This window comes from Phyllobates terribilis, unplaced genomic scaffold, assembly GCF_046119375.1.
Source record: "Phyllobates terribilis strain yellow unplaced genomic scaffold, ASM4611937v1 Scaffold_7__3_contigs__length_470593459, whole genome shotgun sequence".
NCBI classification, from domain to species: Eukaryota; Metazoa; Chordata; class Amphibia; order Anura; family Dendrobatidae; genus Phyllobates; species Phyllobates terribilis.
Window position 1 is genome coordinate 357,010,751 of NW_027362767.1, and position 26,323 is coordinate 357,037,073.

General features: G+C 43.2%; 1 protein-coding gene across 1 annotated transcript in view; it reads right to left on the reverse strand.

The window, feature by feature from the left end:
- The window catches only part of ADGRG4 (adhesion G protein-coupled receptor G4), a 167,086-nt gene that overhangs the window by 122,499 nt on the left and 18,264 nt on the right, over positions 1–26,323 (reverse strand). Inside the window, exon 2 of the mRNA XM_073641278.1 lies at positions 10,261–10,365. Within this exon, the coding sequence (XP_073497379.1) occupies positions 10,261–10,365 (105 nt within the window). The remainder of the gene's footprint in view (positions 1–10,260; positions 10,366–26,323) is intronic.

The window sequence follows — 26,323 nt, forward strand, 5'->3', positions numbered from 1 at the left end:
TTCAGACCTCCCACAGCTTGAATTCTATAAAATGTAATATGAACATTAATGAATTTCCCACTATAAGGAGGCATGTAGTGTAATATGCATCTGTGTTCTAAACTTACTGCTGAGAGTTCTTTCCAAAATTCACTGCATAGTTTTGACTGCGCTCCAGACCAATGCAAATCTGGAAAAGCCGCTGTGAGTAGTATCATTAATACCACCTATCATCACAGCCACACCAAAGAGAAGCAGTTCCAGCCATCACGTACGGGGTAAGTTAATTCAATGTATGACCAAATGTAGCAGAATAAATTTCAAGTTGATCATTTTGTACGGCCCCAAAATGATGGTATAAATATCCAAAAGGCTCCTAGAAAAAAGAGGTTCCCCACCCCTGGTCTAGAGCAAAGAAGGTTTTATCATAATCACAGACGGCAATTCTTTACTGTAAGAGAAGTGAGCAGGTCCGGCGTCAGCACCCGGCGCATCGGGCAAGTGCTGAGGCCCTAGGCAGGCGGTGGGGGGGCCCACTCACCGTCGGGCACCACTGCGCGCTATGGGACCCATAAGTGGAGCGGTGTGACGCGGTGTCTGTGCCAGCCGCCCCTCCCCCCCACACTTGCTCAGGGTCCCGGCAGCCGGTGGCACAATACTTACCTCTCCCCGTGCCTCCGCAGCAGCTCTGGTCTTTTCTGCGTCCACTGACTGTGGCGTCTCAGGTCAGAGGGTGCGGTGACGTCTTTCCACCGCGCCCTCTCCTGAGCCGTCACAGCACAGAGCGGGAAGACGGCGGCACGGGTGAGGAGTCCAGAGCAGCAGCAGCAGGTGAGAAGTGAGGTGAGTATTTGATTTTTTTTTCTTTATGTATGGACGCATGGTGCATTGTATGGGGGGGGGGGGAGGTGACATCCTGCATGGGGCATTATATGGGGGAGAGTCACATCCTGCATGGGGCATTATATGGGGAAATTGCATCCTGCATGGTGCATTATATGATGGGGGGGAGTGACATCCTGCATGGGGCATTATATGGGGGGGGTGACATCCTGCATGGGGCATTATATGGGGGGGAGTGACATCCTGCATGGGGCATTATATGGGGGGGTGACATCCTGCATGGGTCATTATATGGGGAGAGGAGAGGTGACATCCTGCATGGGGCATCATATGGGGGGGAGCGGTGACATCCTGCATGGGGCATTATATGGGTTCAGGGAAATGAGATCCTGCATGGGGCATTATATGGGAGGGAGAGGTGACATCTTGCATGGGCGGGCATTATACAGGGGGGAGAGGTGACATCCTGCACGGGGCATTATATGGGTGGAAATGACATCCTGCATGGGGCATTATATGGGGGGGTGAGTGACATCCTGCATGGGGCATTATATGGGGGGAGGGAAATGACATCCTGCATGGGGCATTATATCGGGGGAGGGAAATGACATCCTGCATGGGGCATTATATGGGGGGGAGAGGTGACATCCTGCATGGGGCGGGCATTATACGGGGGGGAGAGGTAACATCCTGCACGGGGCATTATATGGGGGGAAATGACATCCTGCATGGGGCATTATATGGGGGGGGAGTGACATCCTGCATGGGGCTTTATGTGTATCGGGGGGGGGGGACAGCCTGCATGGGGCATTATGTGGGGGAGAACAGTCTGCATGGGGCATTATATGGGGGCCAGTATCCTGTATGGAGCGTTATAAAGGGGCCAGTATCCTGTATGAAGCGTTATATGAGGGCCAGTATTCTGTATGGAGCATTATATGGGGATCAGTATTCTGTATGGAGCGTCATATGGGGCCCATAATACTGTATAGAGGACTATGTGGTGCCCATTATACTGTAGGGAGGACTATACTGTCCGGTCTGACTGTGCGTTGAGAGGATTCGCCGGTTTCTGAGCTATTGTAGAATTTACAATAGATATCACTCATGTAATGTAAGAAGTGAAATCTTCAGCATTGTACTATACCTATATTTCTCTGCGGTATCAGTGCATCATGAATTATGGTATGTGTGAAAGGGGCCTGCTGAGACTCTTTCGCCCAGAGCCCACAAAAACCTGGAGCCGGCCCTGGAAGTGAGACTATGGAACTCTCTGCCGCATGATATTGTAATAATCGATTCACTATAAAAGTACAAGGAGATCTGGATGCCCTTTTTGATAAATATAATATTATAGGTTACGGATAATAGATTCTGAGATGGGGAGTTAATCCAGGGAACTAGTCTGATTGCTGTATGTGGAGTGGGGAAGGAAATATTCCCCTAATATGGGGCAATTAGCATCTGTCTAATGGAGTTTTTGCCTTCCTCTGCATCAATATGTTAGGGTGTATAGGTTGAACTTAACGGATGTTTGTCATCTTCAATTTTAAAACTATAAGTCAATGGATCCTTGTATAAAACTGACAGCACATGGATCTGTAAGTCATCCAAGTACTGTCCATTTTTTCATATTGAAGCGCTGAAATTTTATTACTTTTTTGCATACATGAAAAAGGAAATACCACACTGATTTTAAAATGAACGTCGAAAACTATAAATCAGATGAAAAACGTTGCCGAAAATCAATCCGTTTTTCTTGCATGCAAATAAAAAAGAAATTGGATGAGTGAGTTTGGAATAAAGAAGTATTCAGTTGAGGTGCCGTAAAAACGTCAGAAAAAAACACATCTAAAAAAGCACAATTTAAATGCAGCAAGCCTACACATTTTGAAATGATACCAGAAAATATATTGTAAAATTGTAGAACTTTTCATTATACAAAGAATACAGATTTGCCGACTATCCCACCAGTTCCTCTAATTTCTGTACTGATAGAGGATTTTTTTTCTCCTGTCTGTAATAATATAGAAGCTCCCAAGCTTTTTTTTTTTTTTTCCTTTGGATGGTTTTACTTGACCAGGTCATTGTAATTGGAATAAAGATCATGTCTGACAGTAAATGCTGATAATGAGTTAATAAATTCAGCGGTAAACTTACAATACAATACTTACAATCATTATCATTCATTATAGTTATCCAATTTGTCTGCAACTGTTTGCTATCTGTAACTATTTTTGTAAATTGTCCAGAAAAATAAGAAAAAATCATTTGACAATCCTGAAAGAGTAACATTACTGACACTAGTTTTGCACTAGTGTTTGCAATATTTTCCTGACATATAACATTTTTAAAGAACAAAAAAATTCCAGGGTGAAGAACTTCTAAAATAGCCTTTAATGAAAAACTTTAAAATAGACTTGTATCCAGAGACTGGGATTGTGGTATCACAAGAGAATAGTTTAGAAACAAAACTATTCTCTCTATTCTATCTAAACTATTCTCTATACCACAATCCTAGTCTCTGGATACAAGTCTATTTTAAAGTTTTTTTATTAAAGGCTATTTTAGAAGTTCTTCACAATGGATTTTTTTGTTCTTTGATCCTTTTGCTGGTGCACCGCTGAATCCGGGCGTTTTTTACTTCTCATGGTGAGCAAAGCTGACTTTCCTTGTGTTTTTTGCTATAACATCTTTTTAATCTAGTCGATATTAATATGCCTTAATCACTGGATATTATTTAATTTATCTGCGTTATTGCTTCTTTATTGAAGAAGTCTATGGCTGTGGCTACATGGCAACTTTGGCCATGGCTGTGTGCCGCTGCTCCATCGCAGCATATTGCCAGTGAATGGGGCTGTTTTGCGTTCCAAAAAGTACTGCGACCGCAAAAAGCAAGTCCAGTAGTCACTTGCTTGTCATCGTCGCAGCACCTTTTGGGTCACAGTGTGACCCCATTGACTTGCACTGTTCTATTCAAAAAGGGTTAAAGGGGTTGTCCACTGCTAGGACAACCTTATCTTCATCTAGATGTTTGGTGCCAATAAAATAAAAAAGCCTATACTCTCCTCCCGTGTCGGCGTTGTTACAGCGGTGTCGGCACTTGTGTGTCCGCGGTTGTTATAACACGTCAGCCCGGCGCCCAATCAGCGCTGGTGTCACTGTCCCCGCCTTCGGAAAAATCAAACATCAAGAGGAAGTCAGAAAGCAGCCACAGCCTGGACTTCCTCTTGATGTTCAATTCGTACGAAGGTGGGTACAGTGACACCAACGCTGATTGGGCACCAGGCTCACGTATCATACAACAGCACTAGCAGCCCCAGGACCGCGAGTGCCGACACCGCTGGAACAAAGCCGGCACGGGAGGTGAGTATAGGCTTTTTTATTTTACCGGGGCCAAGTGTAGGGTATGAGAAGGGGTTGTCCAAGTAGTGGACAACTTCTTTAATTAAAAGTTGGGTTGGTTTGATTCTTCCCTTTCAATATTCTTGGTTGTAGCTTTGGTTTTGCTTTACCGTGCCAGAGGGTGCAAGGTACATAGTCGCTTCCAAGACACAGAGATTTCAAAATGTTCAGCTCAGAGTCTTCTCAGACTGATAAGACCAGTCCACAATTTAGACATGTGGCTTCAACAACATGAAGGTTCATGTCATAATGCTTCAAGGCTATAACAGTTAGCGTTAGACAAAGAACAGTTGAGTCTCAATGAAGTTGTAGGATATGCAGAAGGAAGTCATCCATCTGGGCACCTGGTTTGGTGTGAAGGGGTTCTCCAAGATAAGGAGGCCAAGTACAAGTACAGGTTCAGACAAGTGTATGAAAAAGCGTCCATTTTGACATCCAGAAAAAAACAAATGATTTTTATCACTATTCTCATCTGTATTCCATCTATATGCCATTAGTGTATCCTCCACATTTAGAAGACAAAATTCAGTTCAATATGTTGACAATTGCAGTGTAACTATAAAAACAGATGCTATTCAGATGATCTATATAGGATCTGGTTTTTTTTTTCTTTTGCACACACGGGCTCCGATTTATCATTGTTTCTCCACTTTTCTGGAGTAATTTGCTCCTTTTTTCGTGGCTTTAATATTTTGTACCTTAACTTCTAGACGTCTGCACCCCATTTTAAGCTATCTCTCTTTTCTAAGTCTTTTATTATTTTTCCTCCACAACTTTGCTTAGTCAGATGTTTTAGACAGATTCATGAACTGCAGAAACTGAATGCAGAAAGGCTTTGGTCTTGAACTGAAATATCCTGCAGGTGACAGGTATGCCGCCAAGCTCACAACACTTTCATTGAACAGAAGATGGGTTTGGTATAGTGTTACAGTACATGAGAATGAAAGACCTTCTGCAAATATTACACAAAACATATAGAATTAGCAGGCAACAAAGACAGCATATGTGCGATAATCAAGAGTCATCTTCTCGAATAGCAGTCACCCTCCATACACGTTATAGAGCACCATAATGCTAACATAATACCATATGAACGGGTCCTCCAAGTCTGTGTTCAATATCGTTAATTGATTTGATCAAACGAAATGGGGCTACACACAGGGGCGGAACTACCGCCCGTGCAGCCGGTTCATTGAACGGGGGCCCCGAGGGAGAGGGGGCCCCTCCAGCCTCCAGCAGGGCCGCCATCAGGGCATGACTGCCCTGACTCCAGTATGGGGCCCGGCCGGTAGGGGCCCCCTCGGGGGCCCCCCTCTTGTGCGTCTCTCTCCTCATGGGGCCCCCGGCCCCATGCTATGCGCCGGGTCCGGGACATTTCAGCGCTGAGCTGCGCTGTTGCAGCAGCGCCTTCATGATTCCCCTGACTTCCGGTCATGTGACGGTGCCGTCACATGACCGGAAGTCAGGAGAACCTGCTGTCAGCGATTTGGACGAGCGCCAGGATTCTGCAGGGATCGCATGGGGGTAAGTATAACAAGTTTTATTTTTTTTAAAAATACAATTAACTAGGAGTGGAGAGATGGGAGATGCACATGTGTGTGTGTGTGTGTGTGTGGGGGGGGAGATGGGAGATGCACATGTGTGTGGGGGGGGGAGATGGGAGATGCACATGTGTGTGGGGGGGGGAGATGGGAGATGCACATGTGTGTGGGGGGGGGGAGATGGGAGATGCACATGTGTGTGGGGGGGGGGGAGATGGGAGATGCACATGTGTGTGGGGTGGGGATGGGAGATGCACATGTGTGTGGGGGGGGGGAGATGGGAGATGCACATGTGTGTGGGGGGGGAGATGGGAGATGCACATGTGTGTGTGTGTGTGTGTGTGTGGGGGGGGAGATGGGAGATGCACATGTGTGTGGGGGGGGGAGATGGGAGATGCACATGTGTGTGTGGGGGGGAGATGGGAGATGCACATGTGTGTGTGTGTGTGTGTGTGGGGGGGGGAGATGGGAGATGCACATGTGTGTGTGTGTGGGGGGGGGGAGATGGGAGATGCACATGTGTGTGGGGGGGGATGGGAGATGCACATGTGTGTGGGGGGGGAGATGGGAGATGCACATGTGTGTGGGGGGGAGATGGGAGATGCACATGTGTGTGGGGGGGGAGATGGGAGATGCACATTTGTGTGGGGGGGAGATGGGAGATGCACATGTGTGGGGGGGGAGATGGGAGATGCACATGTGTGGGGGGGGAGATGGGAGATGCACATGTGTGGGGGGGGGGAGATGGGAGATGCACATGTGTGGGGGGGAGATGGGAGATGCACATGTGTGGGGGGGAGATGGGAGATGCACATGTGTGGGGGGGGAGATGGGAGATGCACATGTGGTGGGGGGGGAGATGGGAGATGCACATGTGGTGGGGGGGGAGATGGGAGATGCACATGTGGTGGGGGGGGAGATGGGAGATGCACATGTGGTGGGGGGGGAGATGGGAGATGCACATGTGGTGGGGGGGAGATGGGAGATGCACATGTGGGGGGGGGTGAGAGAGGTGCACATGTGGTGGAGGGGGATGAGAGAGGGGCACATGTGGTGGAGAGGGATGAGAGAGGGGCACATGTGGGGGAGGGGGATGAGAGGGGCACATGTGGGGGGGGGAACGAGAGGGGCACATGTGGGGGAGGGGGGTGAGAGAGGGGCACATGTGGGGGAGGGGGTGAGAGATGTGCGCATGGGGGGGATGATAAATGATGATAGGGTGGGGAGAGCACGGACATGATATAATGAATTGGGGCAGGGGGTGTATGTAAATATTGAATGCGGGGAGCAGGAAGTATAGAGTAGGGGGCGTTGCGGATGCAGGAGTGTGACTGGTAACAAATTGGCGGAAAGAGTAGAGGTTCTAATTAAATTATATATTAAGTGCCTATTTACAGTTAATGGGGGCACAGTGGTGGATTACAATTTATATTTGGAATGGTAGGTTGCATAATAACTAACCATATATTGATGGTGGATGCACGTCTGTATTCAGCTGCATAATGTAGAAGTTGGGGAATGTGCTCTAGATAACTGTTATTTTATGCAGAGACGAGTCCTGGCTGGAAGACGTGATGGCGGTCTGTGCTGGATGAAGGAGAAAAGCGAAGATGAAGGACTTCACCTAGAGACGTCACCGGTGAGTCAGTCTATTACATGTACACTGTGTATAATGTCACTGGTGATCACTGTATTACCTGTACACTGACACTATATACAGAGCTCCTGTGTATAATGTCACTGGTGATCACTGTATTACCTGTACACTGACACTATATACAGAGCTCCTGTGTATAATTTCACTGGTGATCACTGTATTACCTGTACACTGACACTATATACAGAGCTCCTGTGTATAATTTCACTGGTGATCACTGTATTACCTGTACACTGACACTATATACAGAGCTCCTGTGTATAATGTCACTGGTGATCCCTGTATTACCTGTACACTGACACTATATACAGAGCTCCTGTGTATAATGTCACTGATGATCACTGTATTACCTGTACACTATATACAGAGCTCCTGTGTATAATGTCACTGGTGATCACTGTATTACCTGTACACTGACACTATATACAGAGCTCCTGTGTATAATTTCACTGGTGATCACTAGATTACCTGGACACTTACGTTATACATACCATGTATAGAGCTCCCGTGTATAATGACACTTATGGTAATATTAGTAATGTGGTGGTAATATTAGTAATGTAGTGGTAATATGTGGTCTGGTCATGGTGTGGCAGTTTTTCTCCCTTCTGTGTGGTATTATTCGGTCACTATGTTGTGGTAATATGTGGTCTGGTCATGGTGTGGCGGTATTCCCTGTATGTGGTATTATTGGTCATTTAAAAAAAAAATGTATATGACACATTCCCTTAAAGAAAACTAAATAAAAATATATCTAAAAAGAGTATTGGATATTTTAAGAAAATTTTAATAGGTTAGAGTAGGGCCCGCCCAGAAGAGTCTACCTTATCGTGGTGGCGGCTTTAAAAATCTTTTGGCCAAAACAAAAGCTGATGGCTATGTATGTGGCGCCGTCACATGGCCGAACGTCAGGAGAACCTGGTGGCAGCGACGTGGACGAGCGCCAGGATTCTGCAGGGATCGCATGGGGGTAAGTATAACAAGTTTTATTTTTTTTAAATACAATTAATTAACTAGGAGTGGGGGGAATCAGAGATGCATGGGGGGGGGTGAGAGATGCACATGGGGGGGTGAGAGATGCACATGGGGGGGTGAGAGATGCACATGGGGGGGTGAGAGATGCACATGGGGGGGTGAGAGATGCACATGGGGGGGTGAGAGATGCACATGGGGGGGTGAGAGATGCACATGGGGGGGTGAGAGATGCACATGGGGGGGTGAGAGATGCACATTGGGGGGTGAGAGATGCACATGGGGGGGTGAGAGATGCACATGGGGGGGTGAGAGATGCACATGGGGGGGTGAGAGATGCACATGGGGGGGTGAGAGATGCACATGGGGGGGTGAGAGATGCACATGGGGGGGATGAGAGATGCACGGGGGGTGAGAGCTGCACATGGGTGAGATGAGAGCTGCACATGGGGGGGTGAGAGATGCACATGGGGGGGTGAGAGATGCACATGGGGGGGTGAGAGATGCACATGGGGGGGATGAGAGATGCACGGGGGGTGAGAGCTGCACATGGGTGGGATGAGAGATGCACATGGGGGGGTGAGAGATGCACATGGGGGGGTGAGAGATGCACATGGGGGGGGTGAGAGATGCACATGGGGGGGTGAGAGATGCACATGGGGGGGGTGAGAGATGCACATGGGGGGGTGAGAGATGCACATGGGGGGTGAGAGATGCACATGGGGGGTGAGAGATGCACATGGGGGGGATGAGAGATGCACGGGGGGTGAGAGCTGCACATGGGTGGGATGAGAGATGCACATGGGGGGGTGAGAGATGCACATGGGGGGTTATGTTTACATAACTTTGTTGCCTTATGAAGGGCAGGGGGGGCCCCCCAAAATTTCTTGCACAGGGGCCCACTACATTCTGTGTCCGCCCCTGGCTACACAGCAATACTAATACATAAGAGTTGGTTGAAAAAAGCAACCCTTATATGTACTGTTAAAAAGTCCCTGCAAAGATGTAAGGACATGGAAGTACACAATGGTCTACATTTATCAAAAATGGTGTAATTTTTGCCAAATCTTCAGTGTACCCACTTCAACTCTGCCACTCCGTATTTATGAAATGTTGCACTTTAATTATTAATATGGAACAAATTATACCACTGTCCAATCTTAGATGAAAGCCTGAGACCAATGTGTCACTAGTCAATGTAAAATCTTTGCGCAAATTAGGACTTTTAATGGATGCTAAGGGTTTATTCAGAAGTCTGTTCTTCACATACAAGATCTATCCGTGATTTTCACAGAGAGGACTTGTACCTATGTTAGTCTATGGGGCTGTTCACATGTCTAATTTTTTTTGTGTTGGATCGAGTGATCTGTGCAAAATTGTGGAGATATGTTCGATATTGTTCTGATCAAGCTCGGCAATGAAAGTCTAAAGGTCCGTGAAAAAAACGGACAGTACTTGGATGGCATCCTGGCTTTTTATGGACTGATAGATAGTAGAAGAAGGAGAATAGCTTTTTTTCTCATCTGAGAAAAACCTGATATAACTCAGATGAAACTCACTAATCAAACAAGGACCGTTTTTCTCAAACGTGACAAAATGGACATCTGAATGAGCCCTAAGTCATATATTTCCCAATGTTAGAAAAGAGCAGGAGACCAATGTCTCAAATGTTGCACCTTAATGTAGACTTTTGTGCAAATTTTCCACACCTATTTTAAGTCCACCATGACTTGTCTAGAAAACACAACTTTTTTGCAACTTTTATACAGAAATGCAATCATAACTATGTCGTAAATCATGCCCCAAAAGGTCAACTAGGCCCCCTTATCAAGTTAATGTATGAAGATGCATAGTTCATCTTACCTGTTGATTTTGCTAGACCAATGGGTAATGTCAGCATGAACAAAAGATGCAAGAGATATCGATATCGACTGGTCCCTGGATTCTTCATTTTAATTGCTTTCACATCTAGAATGGAGAGAAATTGGTTTATGGTACGCTATGTTCTTTCTCTTCTCATTATCTTGTTTGAACTTCATATCAATGCAGGATATTGAAGAAACTGAGTATACATACAAGATGCAGCAGGGACAATGTATGCACCGGATCTAAACCTGTTCTGGTTACAATTTAAAGGGGTTATAGAGACTTTTAAAAACATGGCTGCTTTCTTCTAAAAACAGTGTCACATGTGACTCCAGATTCTGTGTGATAATTGTCCAATATTCTCCTATGGATTTTAATGGAGCTGAACTCTAGTGGTATAACTATGGGGGTAGCAACAATCACTGTTGCAAGTTAGCACTGCAGTCCAGGGGGCATTCAGCCTTCAATGCCACATTAGGCAGTATAGACTCCAACATACAACGTCCTGATGTGGCTGATGAGTGGTACCAGGGTCTGATCATTTATCAGGTCATACTGGAAGTGTTTTCAGAAAATGTGTTTTTTACACATCTCAGTAAGCCAAACCAATGTCAGATCACCACAATGAAAGCACTGATACTTGAACGGTAGCACTATCTACAATAATCAAGCAGAATAAACAAGGTACAGATAAGTAATATTAAGGCTATGTGCCCACGTTGCATTTATGAAGCAGAAAATTTCTGCTGCATAAATGCAAGTCCTCTCCCGGAAAAACGCATGCGGAATTCCGCACGCGTTTATCGCGCATTTTTCGCGCGTTTATCACGCGTTTTCCACATGCGGAATTGCCTTGCGTTTTTTATGCATTGGACAAAGGCAATTCCGCTTGCGGAAACGCAAAATTAAATGACATGCTGCGGATTTTTGAACGCAGCATAAACGCTGCGGAAAAATCCGCAGCATGTGCATAGAACTTGCGGAATCCCATTGGGGACCATGGGGTGCGGATATACATGCGTTTTTCAAGCGTTTACGCTGCGGAAATTCCGCAGCATATACGCTTGAAAAATGCTACGTGGGCACACAGCCTTATTGTATTATACCTATCCAGGTACATCCGCCATTTCTAAATTCTAGAAAAATAATAAGACCTCAGTCAGAGGCATCTCATACAGCTAAATAATATCAATTGCTTTGCACTGAGGAGGGGCAACACCCCGAAACACGGGTCTGCAAATTGAGATTCTGGTTTGGCTTTTATACTAAGTCATGTGACAAGGCTCGTTAAAGGGTCAATATTGAATTTTGGGATTGCTACTTCCAATAGGTGGCGCTAGAGTTCAAGTCCTCTTCCTCTCTGATGAGGCTATTTTCATATAGAGCAACAATGACATTTACCAGTGAATGACGCTCAAACGTGAAAAAGAAAAAACGATAACGTGCTGATGCTGCTCTTCGACCCTCTGATATTAAGATAATGTAATCACAATCTAGAGTTTTGGGTCCTTTTCCATCCACACTTTGTCTAAACCAGACAATTTAACCCCTTCACCCTTGCGCAATTTTTGTTTTTTGTCCCCCCCCTCTCCTTTTTCCAAGAGCCATAACTTTTTCTTTCCATCGATATAGCCATGTGAGGGCTTTTTTTTGCAGAATAAATTGTACAGTTGAATGACAACATTTATTTTATCATGTGATGTAAAAGAAAGCGAAAAAAGGCAAAAAATTCCAAGTGCAGCACAATAGCAAAAAAAAGCACAATTCTGTAGTTGTTACTTGTTTTTTTTATTTGCGGCGTTCATTATGTGGTAAAAATGACCCAGCAATATGATTCTCCATGTCAGTACAATTATGATGACACCAAATATGCATAGATTTTTTTTAGTATATAAGTGGTGAAAAAAATTTGGAAATTTGTAAAAATAAATTTTGCTGGTGTCGCCATTTTCTGAAAGACATAATGGTTTCAATTTTCGGTCGATGGACTTGTATGGTCTTGTTTTTTGCGCCCTGTTTTTATTGATACCATTTTGGGGTATATACAATGTTTTGATCACCTCTTATTGCATTTTTCTTGTGCTGTTGCGGCAGCCAACTGCAATTCTGGTATTTTGATTTCTTTTTTCGTTATGCCGTTTACCGATCGGGTTAATTCATTTTACATTTTGATGTATTGGACTTTTACAAATACAGAGATACAGTGGGGAAAAAAAGTATTTAGTCAGCCACCAATTGTGCAAGTTCTCCCACTTAAAAAGATGAGAGAGCCTGTAATTGACATCATAGGTAGACCTTAAACTATGAGAGACAAAATGAGAAAACAAATCCTAAAAATCACATTGTCTGATTTGGAAAAAAAAAAATTCAAATTTTGGTGGAAAATAAGTATTTGGTCAATTACAAAAGTTCATCTCAATACTTTGTTATATATCCTTTGTTGGCAATGACAGAGGTCGAACGTTTTCTGTAAGTCTTCACAAGGTTGGCACACACTGTTGCTGGTAGGTTGGCCCATTCCTCCATGCAGATCTATAGGTTTTCTAAAGGATTTAGATCTGGAGACTGACTAGGCCACTTCAGGACCTTGAAATGCTTCTTATGAAGCCACTCCTTCGTTGCCCTGGCGTTGTGCTTGGGATCATTGTCATGCTGAAAGACCCAGCCACGTTTCATCTTCAATTCCCTTGCTGATGGAAGGGGGTTTGCACTCAAAATCTCATGATACATGGCCCCATTCATTCTTTCATGTACACGGATCAGTAGTCTTGGTCCCTTGCCAGAGAAACAGCCCCAAAGCATGATGTTGCCACCCCCATGCTTCACAGTAGGTATGGTGTTCTTTGGATGCAACTCAGCATTCTTTCTCCTCCAAACACGATGAGTTGTGTTTCTACCAAACAGTTCTACTTTGGTTTCATCTGACCATATGACATTCTCCCAATACTCTTCTGGATCATCCAAATGCTCTCTAGAAAACTTCAGACGGGCCCAGACATGTAATGGTTTAAGCAGGGGGACACGTCTGGCACTGCAGGATCTGAGTCCCTGGCGGCGTAGTGTGTTACTGATGGTAGCCTGTGTAACTTTGGTCCCAGCTCTCTGCAGGTCACTCACTAGGTCCCCCGGTGTGGTTCTGGGATTTTTGCTCACCGTTCTTGAGATCATTTTGACCCCACGGGGTGAGATCTTGTGTGGAGCCCCAGATCGAGGGAGAACTTGCACAATTGGTGGCTGACTAAATACTTTTTTTCCCCACTGTACCACATATGTGTATTTTATTTTATTTTGTTTAATTGGGGAAAAGGGGAGTGATTCTAACTTATATGTTTTTACTTTTTTCATATCATATATTTTAAAACTTATTTTAAAACTTTTTATCATATTTGTTAATCCCCTTAGAGGACTTGAATTTGCGATCATCCGATCGCTTGTGCTACATACAGCAATAGAACAGTACTGTTGTATATAGCAAAAATAACAGTCTCTTATGGGCTGACTTTCACTCGAGTATCGTCATGACAGACATGGGGGTCTTCAGCAGACCGCCGGTTTTCACTCCATCGGCACCTTGTGATCACGTCATGGGCACTTTGATGAGTGGTTAAAAGGTTAGAACAGCATATGAATGCCATTGTCACAGATTGACAATGGCATTTAATAGGTTAACAGCCGCAGGCGAAGGTCTGCCCAACATGCAGCCATTAGAGGCAGATGATGGATGAATATCACAGCTATGATCTGCTGGGAAAGATGTCAGGGAGCCGGTATAAGATGTAATTGTACGTCATATGTCAGTAAGGGGTTAAAGATGTTACCACTACATAATTATTCATTTACTTGTACAATATTAGATGTAATTAGTATTTAATCAAACTTTCTTATTTTCTTGGAAGGGTTCATGTGCAGAATTATAATAAAACGTTTACTGTGCCAATAATTCAAATACAAAGTATTGTATTGCGTTTTTTTCCGCATCTAATGGAAGTCTATAGGGAAAAACAACACACAGAAAACTCAGTGTACCCACAAGAGAAATTGACATGTCGCGGCTTTGAAACATGTGAGTTTACACTAAATAAAATAAAAGCCCAGTGGCCGTGAGATTTCTATAAATCCCATCCACTTTGCTGGAATTGTAAGATGTTGCGTCTTGGATACAGCAAAAATACACAGCGTCAAAAAGGTACCAAAAGCTCATTGTGGGAAAGTAGCCTTAAAGGGGTTTTCCTAAGAACAAAGTTAATTTTAACCAACATTTTAATCAATAAATCTTTGATTAATAATAATTTCCACAATTGGATGTGTTTAAAAAAAAAATGTTCCTGTGCTGAGATAATCTTATAAATGTGCCCCTGCTGTGTACTGTGTAATGGCTGTGTCTGACCGTACAGGAACATGGTCTGATCATACCACAGCTCCTGGGCAGGGGAGGAGGCAAAAGAGTATACAGATAGGACAGCACGGGATCACAGCCGATTCTTTCTATGAGGCAAAACATTTCACTGTCTAAGCAATGTTTTACCTAAAATAAAGAATCAGCTGTGATCCTGTGCTGTAATGTCTGTATTCTCCTTTGCTTATTCCACTGCCCAGGAGATGTGGTATGATCAGACCGTGTTCCGTACATGGTCAGACACAGCCATTACACAGTACACAGCAGGGGCACATTTATAAGATTATCTCAGCACAGGAACATTTTATTTAAACACATTCAATTGTGGAACTTATTATTATTCCAAGAACTATTAATTCAAATGTTGATTAAAATTAACTTTGCTTATGGAAAACCCCTTTAAATGGAACCTGACAGCTAATACACGAGACTAGTCAGACAGGCATGTCCTCCGCAGCTTCTCCCCTCCCTTTGCCCTGGAGTGACAGGTCACTCCCTATACACGCATGCAGGGAGAAACCTGTGGCTCCAGGGGAGAAGCCGCTGGAGACCTGTATATCCGACTACTCTTTTGTGTGGCTTGGTCCCTGGCAGCTTTTAAAGTATGTTTTCCTTTTGAAATGCCACAACATTTCAGAGGCAAACATACCTAACAGATTTTATACATGCTGCCCGTGGATCTGAAAGAATGTAACAGCTGTCAGGTTTACTTTAAAAGTAAAAAAAAACCATTATGGCTCATGAAGGGTGGAAATTTAAAAAAAAGGCACAAAAAATATGGTGGCCGGAAGGGATTGAATTTACTAGATAAAACATTATCAACATTTACAATATGTTAGGTTTGTTATACAAAAACATATATATTTTTTTCATAAGTTATGTAAAGTATCATAAATAATCTTCTCCAACTTTTTGACACAAGTGATCAGTGTTATTCCAAGTCTTAAAGGACTTTACCATTATAGATATATGGGGAAAGACACACTATAGGGTTCCTCAAAAATCTCCAGCTCCGTATCTCCAGATCTATGATATATTTGTCATATTTTACAGTATGAAATCGCTCAGGCAGTGAACTTTTACAAAATATGTAAATAATAGTGTAAAAGTATAGTGCAGAAAATACACAAGACTCAATAGTTTTCTACACGACAGCCTTAATAACAATTGAAAAACTTACCTATTAACCTTCAATTAAGATTTCTTTAAGAAATGTTAAGAAATAACATGTTCCCATATTCTATTCCTGTAATGATCCATCTAGCTGAGCCTCAGCCTCTCCATACAGTAGTAGGCAGTATAGTATCAGTGAATGATCATTGCTTCCTGACATACAACGCGAGACGTCATCATATAGTCTTCAATGGGGGATCTGAGCAGTGGACAAGTGCAGGGCACTGTTATTCTCATATATCAGCCATCCTCTGATCGGCTGAGGGTTTTTTCTGTCTCTCTTTACAAGTGGCAGATGTGTCATTATTTATTTTTCAGAAAACTAAATATAGTTGGCTCAATGTATATTCATTGGCCGGCAGCCACTGTTTAACTTCCCATTCTGTCCTATGCATTTATCTATATTGTCTGATCTACTTGTAGTTAATAAATGCAGTGAGAACCAGTCTGCTGAATTACGGCTTTTAGACTGATAAACTGCTGGCTGATGGGCAATATTAGCTGATAGATTGCAGATTGTTATAGAGTACAGTAAATACAAAGGATTGGATACTTTACCCCATGTACTAACAAGTAAATTTAGTCTTATAAATTCAGGTTCAAAATTAAAGTGTACCTGTCCTTGGTATGGTCTTGATGCCCTCATGTCCCACGACAAGTTAAAACTGCTCTTTGTTCGCAAATCACTTTAATATACCCAAGAACTATTTTTGGCCTTTATTTCTAAACATTTTTAGTTTAAATCGCCTAGTTTTCCTAAAACGTAATCGAGAATCTAAGAAAAAAAAACTATCATCATTCTGATCTGTAAAACAATGTTAATATGTCATTTTAACTGGAGCCTGAACATCGTTAAAACAAAACACCATGAGGTGGGGAAGTCAGGGGGGAGGCAAAGGCGTAGTCAGGTCACAGTCCAAGGTCAGAATTCCATGAGGGTATCAGATCAAGAAAAAGGGGCTAGGCAAACAGATGGTCAAAGGCAAATTCAAGGTCGGTCAACAAAGATCAGACTACTATAACTCAAAGCACAGAGCAAACACACACCAAACAGAGCAAAGCTACAACTGTCAGACAGACAGCTAAATAGCCTGGGAATCATTCCGAACAGAAGACACCTGTAGGAAATCCAGCACGTTCCGACCCTCATTGGTCGTCACAAATAATTTATGGATTCGTGGAAGCTCTGGGTATGCTGTAATTTAAATGTAGTTTTTTCCTTTTGGTCCAGCAAGGGTTAATCTTAATCTCTTGCTGGCAGCCGTTTTAGGACAGTCAGCTGACGTTGGTTGGTGCCACTACCACCTCCCTTTATAAAGCCACATGATCCATCAGCTGACCGCCGGTTATAGTTCATTCTATGCTGACGTCTTTGAAGGAGCCAGTCTCTGGAGAAGCTGTGGTGTTCATTGCTATTGCAGCGGTGAAGTTTCCTTTTGGAAAGCTAAGTGTATTTTATGTTGTTATCTTCACATTGTTTGTCTTACCTTCCTTGTGTTGTCCTATTGTAGTGGCGAGACTAGTGTCTCGCTGGCCTGTGCACTAGTCAGGTTAAGTCCAGGACTAGCCACGTGATCACGCACGGGGAAAAGGACCCGTCTAGGGACGATAGTGGAGCTTAGGGACAGACACAGGTTGGTGTCAGGAGGTGTCCCTTCCCTCGTTCCCTACCGCTAGGGCCCGCCTTCCCCCTTTATCATCCCATTGCATCCATGTGTTGTTTCATTTGCCAGACATCCCCTTGTCGTTCTGTGATATTGGGCGACTGGGCTGTCACTCACCACACTGACAGCTCAGCACGCCCAAGCCTCAGATTGAACAACTGAGCTGTCAATCACGATACTGACAGCTCAGCATGCCCCTGCCCCAGATTGGGTGGCTGAGCTGCCACTCACCACACTGAGAGTAGGAATCAACACATTAACCCACTCAGGAGTGAAAGAAGTTATGAAAACGGCAGGCATCAAGCTTGATGGTTTCCTTAAGAGGTAACAGGATTGAACAGAAGAAGACGGTTCGTATATAGCTATGCACTAAAACTGGCAACCCTTTGCTCCTACTTGTGATAGTCTGCTGACAAACACCTCAGCAACACTTCCTCTCACACTGTCTCTGAAATGGTTGCTCTATATCAAGAATATCTAATCTCTTCCTCCTAGATTAGACTACAACAACTGCTGTGCAGGATGAAATTTACTACATTCTCCTCTTTGCCCTTAACTACTCCCTGGGGTAGTACACCAATAGGCAAGTGTTACAAACCCAACGTGCTGATATCCCCTTCTCGTTTTAATGAATGCTGCCCTTGGACTTAAGCTCTGTATCATTCCAATAAGACCAGACAGCTTTGGGTAACCCTTTTGTTACATAGTGACATAGTTAGTACGGTTGAAAAAATACACATGTCCATCAAGTTCAACCGAGGGTTGGAAAAGAATAAAGGGAATACGGTTTAGGTACATCTATGCATGATCCAGTCTGCCCTAAAGAGGAAGTTTTTTCTTCCTGATCGACTGGATCAACTTTCAGGACAACATTTTATACATGTAAAAAAGTATTTATGTTATTTTCTTTTGAAAAAGAATTTAAGCCCTTTTTGAAACCATTGATGGCTCCCACTGTGACAAGGTATTGAGTTAGGCTGCTCCACAGATTAGTAGTTCTCATTGTAAAAAAAAGCCTCTCGAGACTGAACCTTTTTTCTCCACACGGAGCTTTTTTTACATGAAACAGCTTTTGACCATATTTTTTACATGTTCAATTTATGTACTGTACTTGTAAAAGTTAATCATGTCCTCCCTTATTTGTCTCTTCTGAAGACTAAATATATGTAATTACTTAAAAATTTCCCTATAACTAAGATCATCCATGCCCCATGTCAATTCTGTGGCTCTTCTTTGTACCTTTTCTAACTGAAGAGCATCCTTTCTAAGAATTAGTGCCCAATACTAAAATGCATATTCCAGTTGAGGCCACACCAATGCTTTGTATAGCAGTTATATTACGTCCCATTCCTGCGAGTCCATGCCTCTTATAATACATGACAATATCCTGTTGGCCTTAGAAGCAGCTGATTGACATTACATGCTATTATTTAGTCTGTGATCTACAAGCACACCCAGATCTTTCTCTACAAGTGACTCTCCTAGTTTTACTCCAACTAGAACATTTGGTGCCTGCAGGTTATTAGTGCCCATATGCATAACTTTACTTTTCTCCACATTGAACCTCGTTTGCCACATGGATGCCCAAACACTTAGTTTGCCCAAGTCATCCTGGAACTTATGAACATCTTCAATACACTGCACTACACTACATAGCTTGGTATCATCTAAAAAAATAGAAACAACACATTTAATCCTGTCTTCTATATCAGTAATAAATAAGTTGAATGATAGTGAACACAGCAATGAACCTTGAGGCACACCACTTACAACCGGAGACTATCCAGAGTAGCAGTCATTCACCACAACTCTCTTGAGTGCGAGCTTTGAGTCAGTCTTTGATTCAATTATAAAACTTACTTTCTAAGCCTATAGACCTCAATTATCCATAAGGTCTCTACGTGGCACAATGTCAAATACATTTGCAAAGTCTAAAACACTATATCAACAGCTACCCCTCTGACCAGGTTCTACTCAACTCTTCCTAAAAATGTATTATGTTAGTTTGACAACTTCTGTGCATCGTAAAGCCGTGCTGGCGATCACTGATAATATTATTTTCTACCACATTCTCCTGTGTATAGTCCCTTACAAGCCACTCAAACATTTTTACCATAATGAATTTTAAGATTACTAGTCTATAATTACCTGGGAAAAACCTGGAGCCCTTTTTGAAAATGAGCACCATGTCAGCTCCTGTTTCTGCTCTGCTAGTTGCTCGACATAGTCCAAGTCACAAGAGAATCTTGTTAGATAGAGTTCTTTAAAGAAGTTGTCCACTACTTTTTCATTGATGCCCTATCCGTAAGATAGGGCATCAGTGTTTGATCGGCCGGGGTCCCGCACCTGGCACCCTCGCCGATCAGCTGTTTTCGGTGCCGGCGGCGGTACCCGGCCGGAAGTGCTTATCTGCAGCGCTTGGCCGTCTAGCTGTAGTGGCAGCTGCAGTGTACTACATGTACTGCTCCATTGTTAAGAGTCACTTGATAAAAACTAAGTTCAGACAGTCTACTTGCTTCACTGAAAAAAAAGGATGAGAAAAAGTAAGTGGAAGCAACTAGGATGATACCTGAAAAAAAAAATCATTCCTTTTCTCATGGATGGTAACAGTCACACAAATGTGTGAATGTAAGTCAAGAGGATGGCAAACCCATTTTCTATCATCATAAGTGGACCGAAAGGCCAAAGAGATTTATTTTATTATTTTCAGGAGACTACTGTCAGGATATATATTTGGGTATTTATTTTACTTAATTATATCGCGCCATCATATTCCGCAGCACTTTACAGACATCATCACTGTCCCCATTGGGCCTCACAATCAAAATTCCTTATCAGTATGTCTTAGGAGTGTTTAGGAGTGTCGGAGGAAACCGGAGAACCCGGAGAAAACCCAAGCAAACACGGGGAGAACATACAAACTCCTTACAGATGTTGTCTTTCGTGGGGTTTGGACCCAGGACTGCAAAGCAACAGTGCTAACCAATGAGCCACCATAATATGCGGTTGTCACAAGGATAAGACGACAGAGAGGCGTCAGAAGACCGCGGTGTTGGGTTTCACGAACTGCACTGGTTAGAAGTACTTCATCTTCTTATTAACAGTGCAGGTTTTTTCCTTACTAGCAGTGCAAGGGTTAATCTGTTCAGTTGAATCTTCTGGAGCTTTCCTACCTTGATTGCTTCAGCTGTTCAGTCTTGGCCACTCTCCTCTCCTATGTATGCATGCCTCTGTCACTTAGGGATTGCCAGTGTTAGTTCTTACTGCTTGGTTCTGGAGTTGGAGGGGTTGAGGTGTAGTTTATGGTTGGAGTGGGCATTTGGAGATTTGTTCAGCATATTGTTGCTTGAAGTTTTGTCTGCGTGTACATCCTCATCCTCTCTTGTTTGGATTCTCCTTCCTTAAACTCCCCTGTGTTCCAGTCGGTTGTTTGGTGTGTGCATTTTGTATGATTGGTATTTTCATTTAACCCTGTCCCTTTTCCCTTGTTTGTCTGGTTAGTGTCTTATACACTTCAGCTTCCCATTATCCTGGGTGAGGGAGGGGAAAGAGAAGGGCTGATATAGCAGAATAGCAAGGTACGTGAACCCGGCATCTACACCTTCAGGAGTAATCTGTGGAACAGGTATAGACTAGGGCACTCCTAGTTCTAGGGACCTGGTTAGCGCCCATAGTCCCAGCACCCTCGTGACAGTGGTATTGCAGTAGTGTCAAGAATTTTGGATTAACTCTGCTTTGGCATTGAATTTTGGAGGTAAAGAGTTATTTCAATGAGGCTGGAGCTGCAAGTGACTTCTGAGAACACTGTGACCTTCCAGGGCATTGACCGAACCTATTGTGAACATTGCCTTATATAATAACTAATACAGTCAGTCATTTACAAATACACAACTACTGTCATATACACACTAATGTTATATAGTACATGCACCTAAATTCACGTAATTCTTCACCACTGACTAGTGCAAAGTAGAAAGAACTCTACAGGCAAGAAGTGAGGCAGCAAAGGGTAATAATTTCCTTGCACTTAGGTAAGTGCTTATCCACCCTGCACCATAGAAGACCTTAGTGATTTTATAAGCTAAAGGTGAATGGTACAGTCTTATACAAGTCAGTGTGTTACTAAGTATAGGAGAATACTTTCACTTTTATGTTGCAATATGTTATCCTATCAACTCCTCAGTAATTCATAAATCAAAGAAATAAAATTCATCTACTATTAAAAAATTCATAGGGGAAAGAAAGACGCTTTTATAGACAAAGATGTTTTAAGACTGTCGACATACACCAGTAATATTCATCATTATATGTAAGATAGCCCTGAACAGATGCTCTAATGATTACTAATATCATATGATAAATACGTCCCACGCTTTCTTTTTATATTCGTTTTTTCTGTAGCAGTTTATCCTTTAACCATTGATGGTGCTGCACAAAAGGGAAAGACGCTTCTATGATCTCCTGTAGGTTAATGTAGTAGCTTTTCTAGCACAACATTGCTATACAGTATATACTGTATACCAGTGTAGTCATCAACAATTACTGGGCTCTATACAGCCAAGGGCATCTCGGCCCCTGCCCCCTCCCCATATTATACGCTTACAATATACACTGCTTAAAGAGAAGCTGTCAGCATGATTTTGCGTGTTGAAGTAAAGGCATAGCCATAATGGCGTGGTTATACAGATTAAATAGTTACCATCAGGGCTCGCTCACACTGACATATAACAAAGCTGAGTGCTATCTGATGTTTTATCGGATAGCGCTCGGCCCAAGAAAAAAATCGCAGCATGCTGCAAGTGGCTCTGCAAATCGGATCGCACTCACCCATTCAAGTCTATGGGTGCATGTAAGACATCGGACTGCACTCAGATGTCATCCAAGTGCAGTCCGATTTACATGGACACAGACAATACAGAAGATGGAGAAATTAAGTTCTCCTCACAGTGTTCTCTAATTCTTTCATGCAAGAGACACATCGCTTGTGTGACCCCGGCCTTGAGGAAAAAAATCCACATGGTGGTTGTTCTTTAATCAGCATTTGACGTTTTGGTGGAATTAGGGTCTTAGGATCCTGCCCCGGCCCCTCTGCCTGCCTCTGGTGTCTGTATCTGTATCCTGCTTGAAATTTCACACTGGTGCCATCCTAGCGGAGGGCAGATGTGCAGTACCCTGCCGTGGCCACTATCAGAAAATGGAGCAGCTCCGGAATTGAGCATTTCTGGCTGCCGCCAATGACACCGAAAACAGCTGATCGGCGGGGGTGCCGGTTGATGGTCTGACATTGATGATCTATTCTAAGGATAGGTCATCAATGATAAAGTAGTGGACAAGCTTTTTAATATTACTTAATAGTATCTTTCAGTTCCACATATTACCACAAAGAAAGTCAACGTTTTTATAGGGAATTAGCCATCGGAAAATCACCTATGTTTAAATCAGGTTTTTATGTTAGATTTATTTAACGTGTAAAAGAAATCTATCACTTTTCACATTAGCCCACAGGGTCATGGTATAGACTCAGAATTCCTTTTCTTTCAGGAAATCCACATGTACATTAGCAGCAATAGACTGACGCTGCCCCTATCTTTAGTATCGAAGCATCTAATGAGCTTGTGCAAAGATCATCGTGAAGAGAAAGGGAGCAGTGTCAGCTGTGACACTACGTATTGTGAATGGTGGATCTTGTGTTATCAACTGTGTATCTCCACAAGGAGAAACGTTACCCCTTAGACCTCAGTCCAGAGCCTTTCACCTATCCAAATCAGTTCTCATACTTTTCCCTGACGAGGGCCAACAGCCCGAAACACTGTGTCTGCAAATTGAGATTCCGATTTGGCTTTTATCCTAAGTCATATTGCACGACTCGTTAAAGGGTTGATTGTGTCTTGTAGGATTACTGCTTCCAATAGGTGGCGCTATAGAGTACAAGTCCTCTTTTTCTCTGAAGAGGCAATTTGCATATTACCTGTCACTGTAATACTGCCTGTGATGAAAATGAACAGGAAGCACAAGTCTAAAATAGCTCCAATGACTGGTATGAAAATTGCAAAATTTAAAAAAAAATTCTAATACAGATTGTGAAGTGAAAAAAAAAATTCATCTCAAAAAGCTCAGTTAAGAAAATGGTCATTTTTAGAGATGAGCAAACCCAAACTGGGTGTCCGGTGCTGAACTATCAAACATTGACTTCTCCTGGAAGTCCATTTTACAGTCCAGGAGAGAGTGAAAGACAGAGACAGACAGAGAGAGAGAGATGAGATTCGGGTTCAGGTTCAAGTTCGGATACAGTTTTGGTACTGGAATCAAAGTTTGATCTGGTACCAAACCCCGAACTTCCACAGCTCCTCACATACATAGTCATTTTCTGATAATACATTCCCTTTAAGCAAATGGAGCTAATGAGGAATGACTTTCAGTCCAAAAACAAATAGTAAAGATTTAAAATACGTCAACACTTAGGCCAACTTCACATGATGCGTTTTTGATGAGTTTTGCGGCGGTTTTCCCGCCACGGAAACGCTGCGAAAATGCTTGCAATAGGTCTGCCAGCTGTTGTAATGATAATCCGGATGTGCTGTGCACATGATGCGGAAATTTCCGCTCCGGAGTACCATTGCAGTAAAAACCGTTGCATGGCCATTTCTTGGGTGATCCCGCCCCGAATTTGCGCCCATTGACTTGCATTGAACCACAGCAAACCCGTAGGAATATACCTGAAGATTTGCTGCGTTTCAATGAAAGTCAATGGGCTTGAATTTGCGCCAGAAGAAGGTTCCCACAGTAGTGAGCTCGCCGGGGCTGATCAGCTGATCATCAGCTGATGAACCCCAGTGAACTCTTGCAGCATGTATACTGACAGGGGTGATTTTACACTCCTGTCAGTATACAGTGCTGTATTCTACAGCTGTGACATCAGTGATTGCTGATGTCACAGCTGTAGAAGTGACCCAGATCGTCATGGGACACTCGTTGGCAGTACATGGACTGCGTCATTGACAGCGGACAGGTGAGGAATATGGTTGTTTGTTATTTTACGTTTTTTTCAAGAGATCGAGGGCTTCGTGGAGGCGTACAATAATTTTTTTTTTTTTTTTTTTAAAAACAAACGTTTTTTATTTCATTAAAATACTTTATTCTGGCCATGTTTTTATTGAAAAGGCGGAGACTATTTTACTATGCAGGTAGTAATGGGGGCGTCTTATACACGCCCTCCATTACTAACCTGGGCTTCACGTCAGCCGCCAATACAAGGCTGACGTGAACCCCAACCCCATTACCCCACTGCCACAGCTACAGGGCAGTGGGAAGAGCAAGGCTAAGCGCCAGGTTTGGCGCATCTTATGGATGTGCCTTTTCTGAGACTGCTGAGGCGTGATATTAATAGCCGCAGAGGGGGCTAGTATCTATGGCCCCTTCCCTGGCTATTAATATCAGCCCGCAGCTGTCTAGTTTAGCCTTTGCTGGTTAGATTTTACAGGGGGACCCCATATCAATTATTTTCTGGGGGCCCCGTGTAATCTAGCCAGTAGATTACAGTAAAAGCTAAACAGCTGTGGGCTGATATTAATAGCCAGGGAACGTTATTGGCTAATGGCCCCTTCCCCGGCTACTAATATCAGCCCCAGCGGTCGGCTTTCCCTCTGCTGGTTCTAAAAATGACGGGGGAGCCCACGCCATTTTTTTAAAAAAAATTAGGCTCTGTGCTCATGATCCGGATATAGCAGCGCTTTGGACGCATATTTTTTGCTGCGTCCAAAGCGTTGCATTTTATTGAATGCAGGCAAATCCGCATGTGTTCACTGAACCATGCGGATTTATCGCATTCTATACTTTCTAGTGGTCAAATTTCTGTTGCGAAGACTAGCGACTCCGCAAGAGAAATTGACATGCTGCGGTCCTGAAAGACGCGCTGCATGTGAGTGTCCATGGGTGATTCGCAGCCTCTGATGCACGCATAGTGGACATGGGATTTCTAGAGATCTCATCCACTATGCTGTAACATCTGGACGCTGCGGGTTTGACACTGTATAAACACGCAGCGTCAAACTTGCAGCGGCTCCTGATCATGGCCACGCACCCAAACTCACTCGCAGCATGTCAATTTCTGTAGCAGACACGCTAGTCTCCGCTGCAGATTTTGACAGATTGAAGTGTCACTATATGCAGTGGATTCACATGTACCGACAACAAAAGTGCGGCATTAGAATACAGCGTTTTGGATGCAACAAAATATGCTGTTTCCAAAGAGCTGCCTAGTGCTGATCGGGGGGGACATAGCAGCTAACGAAACAGCTGTGAGATGTTAATTATGGCCAGGGAAAATGTTTGCAAATGGCACCTTCCTAGGCTAAAAATACCAGCTCACAGCAGCCACATAAATTACGTGAATGGAAATGCTAATGAAGATTGGATGAATGGGATCGGCTGACACCCAGCTCTTTTGTTTGGTGATGTCAAAGGTGTCAATCAGACTTTTTCATGACCAAACTCAATTAAAGTAAAGTAAAGAGTTAAATAAACATACAGACACAGAGCAAATACTTTATTAGAATTACAACAGACACATTCTTTAATCATTCAAATTAACCAATATACAGTACAGACCAAAAGTTTGGACACACCTTCTCATTTAAAGATTTTTCTGCATTTTCATGACTATGGAAATTGTACATTCACACTGAAGGCATCAAAACTATGAATTAATACATGTGGAATTATATACTTAACATAAAAGTGTGAAACAACTGAAAATATGTCTTATATTCTAGGTTCTTCAAAGTAGCCACCTTTTGCTTTGATGACTGCTTTGCACACTCTTGGCATT